General features: G+C 45.7%; 3 protein-coding genes across 3 annotated transcripts; all 3 read left to right on the plus strand.

Annotated features, from left to right (window-relative positions):
* Nucleotides 1-778: 778 nt before the first annotated feature.
* Nucleotides 779-2,095, plus strand: F4817DRAFT_304010 (uncharacterized protein). The gene has a single exon (XM_049299829.1). It carries the CDS (start codon nucleotides 933-935, stop codon nucleotides 2,010-2,012), a length of 1,080 nt encoding a protein of 359 aa, XP_049161811.1. The 5' UTR covers nucleotides 779-932; the 3' UTR covers nucleotides 2,013-2,095.
* A 453-nt stretch (nucleotides 2,096-2,548) lies between these two features.
* Nucleotides 2,549-3,911, plus strand: F4817DRAFT_304012 (uncharacterized protein). The gene is made up of 2 exons (XM_049299830.1): nucleotides 2,549-2,968; nucleotides 3,033-3,911. Exons 1-2 carry the CDS (start codon nucleotides 2,749-2,751, stop codon nucleotides 3,491-3,493), a joined length of 681 nt encoding a protein of 226 aa, XP_049161812.1. The 5' UTR covers nucleotides 2,549-2,748; the 3' UTR covers nucleotides 3,494-3,911.
* A 1,453-nt stretch (nucleotides 3,912-5,364) lies between these two features.
* On the plus strand, nucleotides 5,365-6,853 carry F4817DRAFT_304074 (UPF0103-domain-containing protein). The gene is made up of 2 exons (XM_049299831.1): nucleotides 5,365-5,750; nucleotides 5,832-6,853. Exons 1-2 carry the CDS (start codon nucleotides 5,590-5,592, stop codon nucleotides 6,649-6,651), a joined length of 981 nt encoding a protein of 326 aa, XP_049161813.1. The 5' UTR covers nucleotides 5,365-5,589; the 3' UTR covers nucleotides 6,652-6,853.
* Nucleotides 6,854-9,505: the final 2,652 nt, after the last annotated feature.

Consider the following 9,505-nt stretch of genomic DNA (forward strand, 5'->3'; position numbering starts at 1 on the left):
CCTCTTAATTTGGAAACACTGCTAAGCTCCCTTGCGTGTTTGTATTTCTGACGTGTTTATTTCCGATCTGTTTATTGACGACGACAAAAGGTACGTACGCTATTATACAACTAGTACGTAGTGTCTCGGGAGATCGCCAAGAACCCACCAGCATATGGCTCACGACTCGTGAGGTACCCGGTTCTTCCGAATGAATAAGGAGGGTGTATTGATTGAAGCTGGTAACGGTAACTACCAGCAAGGGTGGTTGCGCCATGGGCAGTTAGTTATTCATCCAATACCAATGCACCATGTATCCGGCCATTTCCATGAGGCTCTATAGTAGCTGTCGAACCGCAGACTAATAAGTCGGGGCCCTTCGGCTTCCTAGTAAAGCCCTAGGCACTACACTCTAGGCACTACACCCAACCAAAGTGCGTCGTCATGGTTCCGCAACTCGGCAGAACTAACTTGTTACCAGCCTTGGTAGGGCCGGTAATGAATGTCTACGACATACTACTCTACCCACCACAGCCTATGATAACTAAATCCACTCAACACCGTTATCCGTTTGAGACGGGTCTCTATGCTTTCGGACAGGTAAAAGTGATCGACAAAACCATCCGCTTCGAGCGGTCCACATAAAGATAAACATGATTCAATGACGAAATCAACTGGTAAATGAAGTAATCAGACGGAAACAAGTTGGCTTGGATGGGGTAAGACAGCGTGAGACATCATTGGTAGACCCGAACGTAGAGATGGGGAGGCGCAGCTATTAGTGCTAAGCACCGACCTACCTTTTGATGACGCCCCTTTGAGCTCGACCCCTACTTGTATAAAGGAAATTCTCATCGAGTTAACTCCTCAAATATCTTCCCTCACATACCGCGGGCATAGTAATTTCAAATATATACTGTCAATATTCAGATCCCTTAAACCCACAGGTCAAAATGCGTTTTACTACCTCCCTTTTCGCGGCTACCCTCGCCGCAGCCCACGTAGTCGAACAGGCTCCTCGAGATGCTATGATCACGCCTGCCCCCGTACTAAAGGGACGTCAGTCATGGCATGACTCCCTCTCGTCGGCACTCGCCCAAGCTAGCTCAGCGCAAGCACGTGCCAGCTCCATCGCACAGCAATACGGAGGAAACGGAGCAGAATGGCGGGCAGCCGAAAGCTCCGCTTTAGCAGCAGCAGGCTCAGCCCAAGCCGCGGCAAGCAGCATCGCTGCGCAGTATGGAAAACGCGAGCTTAATGAGCGCCAGGCTTGGGAAGTCGCCGTATCCGAGGCCGAAGCTGCCGCAAGTCAGGCTGCCGCATTAGCCAGCAGCATCGCCGCTGATTTCGGAAAACGCGACGGCCACGCCCTTGATGCCCGTCAAGCCTGGAAGGAGGCGCAGTCCGCGGCCGAGAAAGCCGCCAGTGAAGTGGCTGCGATAGCAAACAGCATCGCAGGCGACTTCGGCAAACGCCAGGACTGGCAATCAGTAGCCGATTCTGCCGAAAGCCTCGCAAACTCGTGGGGTAGTGCCGGACAGTCGATCGGCAACTCGTGGGCTTCCGTCGGATCCGGCGTCGCCAAGTCTGCTGAGAGCTTTGGCCAATCGGTTGCCAGCGATGCTCAAAGCCTCGGGTCTTCTATCGCGAGCAGTGCTGAGAGTCTCGGCTCCTCGATTGCGAACAGCGCGCAAAGCCTCGCTACATCGGTAGTCAACAGCATCGAGAGCGTAGCTTCCACTGCTGCCGACGCCGCTCTATCTTCTGCTAGCGCTGCCGTCGCCAGTGCTGAGAGTGTTGCTTCTACTGCCACTGGCACCGCTCAAGCAGCCGCCTCATCCGCCGTCGAAAGCGCCCACTCCGCTGCCTCCGTCGCATCAAGCGCCGCATCAGCAGCTTCGGAAACCGCAAGTCCCAGCACCAGTGCCGATGTCAACACCAATGCCGCACCAGGTACTGTCGAACTATCATCCTCGCTGCTAAGCATGTCTGTCGCAGCTTTTGCTGTTCTCTTGGGGGCTGCTTTATTGTAATTTAATAATTTCGAAGGGTCAACAATATAGATCTAGAAGGGTCATTAGGGAGTAACAGTATTTAGAGGTATTCTTGAGGATATAAAACATGACTTTCAAAGTCAGGTAAATTTATTAGTAATGACACTTTATGAATAATCTTCTTATTCAAACATATTGTCAAGATCACATCGATTCGTGCTTGTGGTGAGCAGAATAGTGGCCGTCGCCAGTATACCTTAACCTACCGAAGTATATAAATATAATAATCTTATGTAGATAAATATTTATTATGCATATTTGCAGTTCGTATCGTCTTGAACGATGGGCATGAATTATTAAACCAGCATATATCATGATGTGAGAAGTTGTAAGAAGTATAAGCACCTGAGGCAGAGGAACCCCTCCAGGCTTGGCAAGCAATTAACGCGAACTCAGCGCGCTATAATTATAGCGGGCTACGCGCGTTCCACAGCGCGACAGGTCGCGATTGCCAGCCATCCCCAGTCCCCGGTGCCAATTACAAACGGAGATCTCAAAATACAAAGTACACGTTCAACAATATTCTCAACTTATAATTCGCCAATTCAATCTTCTCCATCTCACCTCATCGACTTCATAACTTTTCTCCTTCTACCTTCACATAAAATCGTATTCCAACACAGATATTCACAATTCATACGATATTAATTATCCCTTCGTCTTCCAACCATCAGCTCTCCTCTCGTAGAATTCAACAATTTCAAACCCCCTCACGATGCAGCTCAAGCGAAAGCGTTCCGAGTCCGAGCTCTCCAGCTCCTCTAGCCCCTTCGGCTCGCCTTCGCGACCAGAGCAGCTCACCATGATGGATATGGACAGTATGGCCAACGTATCGCCTATTCGTCGTACTTCGCGGAGCTCAACACCTTCCCACTTACACAGCCGCACCTTGAAACGGTTCCGCAATAGCCGTCCTTCGGACGAGGAAATCCACGGTAAGTCTAGCGAGTTATCATCGCAGCCCTACCAAGCAGCTCTTCTAATACAGAACTCATATAGAACGTACCTTAAACATGCTATATACCGCCCAGAAACAGCACATTGTCCACCAGCAAAACTCTCCGTTCGCCAGCCTTCTTACACAGCCTCAACCTCAACCCGCACAGATGCCGTCGCAAGGAGCCCAGGCGTCACTCCACAGCTTCTGGAAACTTCCCAACGCAGCATCTGCCTCAAACACCTCAGTTCCACCTCCCGTCGATCACCTAGTATATGACGGCCCTACCAATTGCGAGGATTGCGGACAGGCACTACACGAAGGTGCGAGCGAAGACTCAATGGACGTAGACGGCTTCTGCTCAGAGGTCGACACAAGCTGTGGAGGGTGTGGGAAACACGTCTGCTCGCACTGCTCCATCACCAACCTGGGCGAGCAGCGAAAGTGCTTGATATGTGCTGGGAGGAAGGTCTGGGTCGGCGGTCTCGGATGGGCTGGTGTCTCAGGTATCAAGGTCTGCTAAAAAGTGGATTCATTCGGATTATGTATATGGTATCAGGATTACACGCTTAGCTACAGGTTATCCTGAATAAGGAGCTTTAAGGCGGCGCTGGACATTTAAGATGGATAAGCGTTGGAGTTCAAGGCGAACACGCCATCGCCGGGTTATATGTTTGAGTTTGGGGTTTGGACACACTCTAGTACAGGCGTCTTGCAGCAGGCAACGTTATTATAGGGCATTGGTAGCCCTTATTACTTGATACTTGGTATTCTTCAAGAGTACTCTTCTTCACAGGTCAATAATAAAAGTTTCTAAAGAGAGTTTTTGTGAGGATTCGAGCTTCATATCGGGAGTATTGGCATGGCCATATCTATACTTTCACGATCTACATAATAATAAGTTCAAGTGTAAGATATAATAATGAATTGTTTTCAGAGTCTAAATGCCGGTATTTCATGAAGAGTTACTGACTATTAAATCGAATGCATCTTGAAAGACTAGCTCATACGAAAACGACTCACTGCCTCTGTACTTACAACACGGTGATATGAGCATGAAAAGAAGTTTTGACCAGTCCTAGGTTCCATTCCGAGGGATATCACACATCAGATGACCGAGGCTTTGTTAAATACCTCTTGTTTTAAGGGTCAAAATGTTAGTAGGTTAGGTAGCGTTTGTTAAAGTGAGTTTCAACCTACTAAAGTGATGTTCTTGCTTGGCATATTGAGCTCATTAAGGGCCAGCAGCCTCATAGGGCAGTTCCCAATAAACCAAGAGGCGAGGGTAAAGTAAAGTGATGATATATTGTAGCTCTTTTCTGCGCTCCGTAGCATGTTTCGGGTCATCTCAATATTAGAACATTAACAGTATATTCGGTTAGTTATAGGACTAAGTTGTAACTAAGGAATATTGTATTCAATCTAACATATTCAATTTCAAAGTAGGTTACAGTAGCCTATGTACATTTTATGTAGCTTGTCCTTGTTCATAGTGGCTAGATGTGTTAAGTACTACCAAAGAAGCTGGTGTATTTAGCCATAGGGGGTTTCTCGTGAATTAATGACACATGTAAACCATGTCTAGGTATGACCTGAGGAGATAGATATAAGTTAATAACGTCTTATGCTAGTAGTTAAGTCGAAGTCAAGTTGAATGGATGATCATTGGATGTTAAACATTTAACCATTATGAGTTAAACAACAGAAAGAGGCACATTAAAAAGGTGCCCACTTGATATATCATATATCAAATGCTTTTATAATTGGCTATGATGCTATTCATCATTTTATAAGAAATCATGAAGTAGTACTGGCGTTTATAGTTTATTTATCGGTTATATAATCAATAACTGCTAATTACTACCTTAATACCTAAAGCTTCAAGTACTCAATAATGATATTAAGTAGAACTAGTGCTAAGCATTTTAACTTTATATGATTGCTTTACTATCAAGTGCTTTATAGCTGTTTTAATATGAACCGGCTTTAACCTGAAGCAGTACCGTTTTCTATTCATTTAGATTATCCTCTTGAATATAACTTGAGCTACTAGGTAGTGCTTGTTTGCTTGACTCTTGACGATGCTATAAGGAGGTAGTTAAGAGCAGTAACTGCTTGCGGTATTGGACTTAGTTACTCTTCGATATAATTGCCCCGAAATCTGCATATATGAACTAAATATAGGTAACTTTCAGATCATGAACGAATGCTTAATTGGTCTATCTGAGTTTTTTTATTCGTTGTAAGTTATATGTAGAATCGTAATTGAGTGAATCAAAGACAAGAGCGCCTTTAGAATAGTACCTACCTAATCCATATATGCATTTCCGCGATTAGAACATTGTAGAAAAGGAATAAAATACCTTCAGATCTTGCATATCTCATCCTACGTCATTCTAGAGTCTAGACGTACACTTGAGCTTTCCGATTAAGGCTCTCACTGACGGGAACGCGGGGCAGCGGGGTAGGTACTACCTGCTATTGATCAACAGGTACCTACCCAGACCTATCCGATTTCCCTTGCCCTTATTTTACTTCTTATCACGAACGTAGGGATCTAACTCTCTTTCATCGCTCTACCTGCTTCGAATTACTTACAAAGGTACTTTGCGTTTCAAAATGAAGCTGAAAGGAACTCGAGAAGCTAGTCATGCAGACAGTTGGTATGATGGGGATCCCGATAGCTTGTCTAGCCAGCTCGACAACTTTCTCAGCGATGTCCCAAGCTCTATCGATGGCAATGGCCTCCCGATTCCCGGCGCCAAAGTAGTGATTGCACCGTAGGTTCCTTTCCTCTTCTATCACCTACTCATATATTTCCGTTGTTACTGCGGAATTCCTAACTTCTAGCTTGCCCAAAGGCATGCAGGCTATTCGTACTCAGGACCCTGCGCAGCCTGGGCGTATAAGTGTCTCGACCTCACTAAAGCGAAGCGAGTTTTCGTCCTTGGGCCTTCCCACACGTATTACCTCCGCGGATGCGCCCTAACCAAGTTTGCTAAGTACGAGACACCCTTCGGCGACTTGACTGTCGATGAGGATGTAGTCCAGCAGCTTCGCGACACGGGCAAGTTCCAAGATATCCCCAGCAGAGGTGATGTCGATGAGCATTCGCTGGAAATGCATCTCCCGTTTCTCTACAAGCGGCTCACGCAGACGTTCGCGTCCGAGGCCGAGTACCCTACTATCGTACCAATCCTCATTGGAGACAATAACGGAGCGGAGGAGAAAGAGTTCGGCAAGTTGTTGGCGCCGTACCTACAAGACCCAGACAATGCGTTTATCGTGAGCTCTGACTTCTGCCACTGGGGATCGCGATTCAGTTACACGGCTTACGCGCCGGAGGGCAAGGTCGACCAATTACAGTCTCTAAGCCGAAAGGCGCCCAAGCCGACAAACCCACCTATACACGAGAGCATCAAACAGGTCGACCACCTAGCCATAGACGCCGTTGCGTCAGGCGACCACGACAAATTCGTTGACAACCTCAAACACACTAAGAACACCGTCTGCGGACGTCACCCTATCGGCATTGTGATGGCGGCCCTGGAGGAGCTTGCAAAAGACAAGCCGGATCCTAGCAAGTATCGGTTCAAGTTCGTACAGTACCAGCGCAGTAGCTTAGTCGAAGATGTTACAGACTCGAGCGTGAGCTACGCATCTGCGTACGCGATTGTCTAAGGGGGGTAATAAATAGGGATTTGGGGATGAGGAATCAGTTGTAGATGAGCTCGCGCTCCGAAGTTGATAGATGTACTAATGGCTACTGAATTCATGAAATGGATAGCTTATGATGCGATTACGGCTTAAATTAAAAGCTGATCCTCAGACTCATTCTCAGGTATCTACCTTTGATCGAATGTTGTCATTGCTTTACGCCAATATTAGGCTCTCGTGAGTATAAAGAATAACCAACATATAGACGTATGCCTTAAAAGAAAGTGACGGGATAACCGTCATATATATAAGCCTGAACGCTAGGGAGGTTAATGTCTTGATGAATGGGTCATCCTGGGGTTCAAAGTTTGACCTCCCTTTTCCGATAACTATTTCGTTTCGATGCTCGAGATATTCCGAGTTTCACTACTTTGATCCTCGGGGCTCCGTCTGGACTAATAATGATCTAGTCTTTCGTAATTGTTGAACCTAACGATGAATATACTGGAACTGTCCGTAACACTATAGTGTCGGATCGTATTATTGGAACACATATGCAATGAATTACTAAGTTAAGAGAAATGTGGTAATAGGTAGCATATTGAAAAGTTCTACAAGATTTAGGTTGGATGAGCTCGAAATTGGATGTATACTACTAGTTGGCATCTCACCACAACTGGACTCCATAATGACGAGATTTAGATGATGACGAGTCGCCGTGGCTTCTGGTGGCGGTCTGATACGAGCCAGTATACTAGAGTACAATTAGACCTTGTTGCTACTGGATCCCGGACTTGTGATTATTTAGGTTGGAGTACAACCGTTAAATGGCTGCCTAATCAAGAGATTCAAGCTTAAATGTTGAGTCCGGTTGCGTGTGACCTGCGTGGCTGATACCGACGGAGCCAATTGATCCTAATGGTCGGACTCGGATAGGCTCAAAGACGACATTCGGGATTAACAGGCGAATAAACTGGAGAACGTCCGGAGTGTTTCTTAGCTTAAGTGGTAGTTATTGGTAGCCAGGTAGTTTGGCATTGATCGACGTGGAGAATTGAAACGGATACTGTTGAATGGCCAGAGATCTGTTCATGACAGTAACGTGTAATTCTTATCGATCGGGTGGCTCAGCCTGACGCAAGTGTCTTATAGCGGTGCTTTGAGACGTCTCCTGAGGCTATGTCCCCCCCAATCGTGTACCTAAAATTGGTTGTTCAGCCACGAGGAGACTACATAGAATCGGGATGGCTGTGCTGGGGATTTAGTGCGGTTACCCCAGTCGGCAATTTTTAGATTATGTACGTACCTAGGTAGGTATATAGGTACCATTCATATGGAAAAGGGGAGAGATATGGCGGTGATCGAATGCTGTTATAAGCTGATTCTGCGGCTATTAGTTCTTAGCTAGAGCGAGCTTCGCGTGAGACTTTTGAGAATATCCTATCGCATTCTCCACAAGTGAAGATCTTGATATACGATCATATGAAATGGTACATTTAGCAAGATAAACTAAATATGGAAAATTGTAAAGTTGATCACTGCTCTAAGAGCAGTGCTCTTAGGTGGTAAGGCTGCCTGGATGCTTAGGACGCCAGCTAAGAATAATGTTATGTACCCTGTCACTCAATCTTACGTGCAGGTGGTAGCTTGGTGGTTTTTTGTTGACGAGGATTCTCTGGCCAACTTTGAACAGTTCAAGTTCGCATTCTGTATTAAGACTAGACCGATAACTAATCCCATGGGTGTAGCTGCCGTAGCTATTTACGCATGCATGTAAAAATTGGTTAGGCGATTCTCGCATCTGATACAATGTTAGAGATTCAGGCGATGCAGAGCCAATAATATTCGAGGTGGATCATTTATAGGAGACAAGCCAGGTACATACATAGTGTACACTACCAGTGTTACTGGGTCTATTACTGGGCTAGGCGATACGATGCGCAGGTCTTGCATCAGTAACGTTAAAAGACCAGGTAAAGTTTATCTCAATGAACTCAGACCAGTGACGCGAACTTCGTTGTACCCCCTCCAGCCACACCTTTTTTTGACCAATCACACCCCCAACCTACCCCCCCCACGAATTTCGCATCTCTGGTCTGAGGCAACTCGGGCGATTTTTGCCACATTAAATTATTCAATATTAAAAATAATATCAAAAACAACAGTATTAACGCGTCTAAAGTAAGTCTCAATTGATCTGAAACATTTACTAACCTTATCATTAGTAAATACACGCGTTTTAAGGCCTTTCGGGGTGTTGAAATTGGCTATAGCATTGGTTGCAACATTGTAATCCCGGTCGCAACACCGGTCGCAACGTTTTTGGGAATACATTACCAATTCGAACGTCAAGGCCTATAATATCACAACGCAATGCCGTATAGGCATGCAAAAAAGATAAAGGGCTTGAGAAACCATTATACTAGCCTCGGATCAAAAAAAATAAGCTATTTCGTACGTGGTTGTAGGTGCAGGCACGTAGATGTGGATGTGGTACAGCATTTTTGGTGTTATTACGTATGTTTTTAAACGTCAAAGCCTGCGATATTACAACGCAATGCCGTACGGATATATAAAAAAGCTAGGAAAGTAAAGAAAGCATAATATTAGCCCCAAGTCATAAAAATAGAAGCTATTTCGTACGTTATTGTTGGATATTAAGACATCGTAGATATAAGGTTTAATTTTTAAAAGGACCTGTCTTAACGTGGCCAAAAACGCCCGAATTGTCTCAGACTAGAATTCGTCAAAACTCGCACTTTTTGTTACCTTTTTGAGCCTTGGACCCACAGATACAATGACACGGGCCAGGCGTTTGTGTGGCGCCTGTGGCGCCGGGTGTTGGCGGGCGCAGCCCGCCAATTCAACGAATTCTAGT

This window comes from Daldinia loculata (assembly GCF_022478755.1).
Source record: "Daldinia loculata strain CBS 113971 unplaced genomic scaffold F4817scaffold_9, whole genome shotgun sequence".
NCBI classification, from domain to species: domain Eukaryota; kingdom Fungi; phylum Ascomycota; class Sordariomycetes; order Xylariales; family Hypoxylaceae; genus Daldinia; species Daldinia loculata.

What these genes read in the sequence shown, in the direction of transcription:
- F4817DRAFT_304074 (XM_049299831.1), top strand. Translation starts at nt 5,590, where the DNA reads ATGAAGCTGAAAGGAACTCGAGAAGCTAGTCATGCAGACAGTTGGTAT. An exon ending in GCCAAAGTAGTGATTGCACC is followed by an intron (nt 5,751 to 5,831) that starts GTAGGTTCCTTT and finishes GCTTGCCCAAAG; the next exon opens with GCATGCAGGCTATTCGTACT.
- F4817DRAFT_304012 (XM_049299830.1), top strand. Translation starts at nt 2,749, where the DNA reads ATGCAGCTCAAGCGAAAGCGTTCCGAGTCCGAGCTCTCCAGCTCCTCT. An exon ending in TTCGGACGAGGAAATCCACG is followed by an intron (nt 2,969 to 3,032) that starts GTAAGTCTAGCG and finishes GAACTCATATAG; the next exon opens with AACGTACCTTAAACATGCTA.
- F4817DRAFT_304010 (XM_049299829.1), top strand. Translation starts at nt 933, where the DNA reads ATGCGTTTTACTACCTCCCTTTTCGCGGCTACCCTCGCCGCAGCCCAC.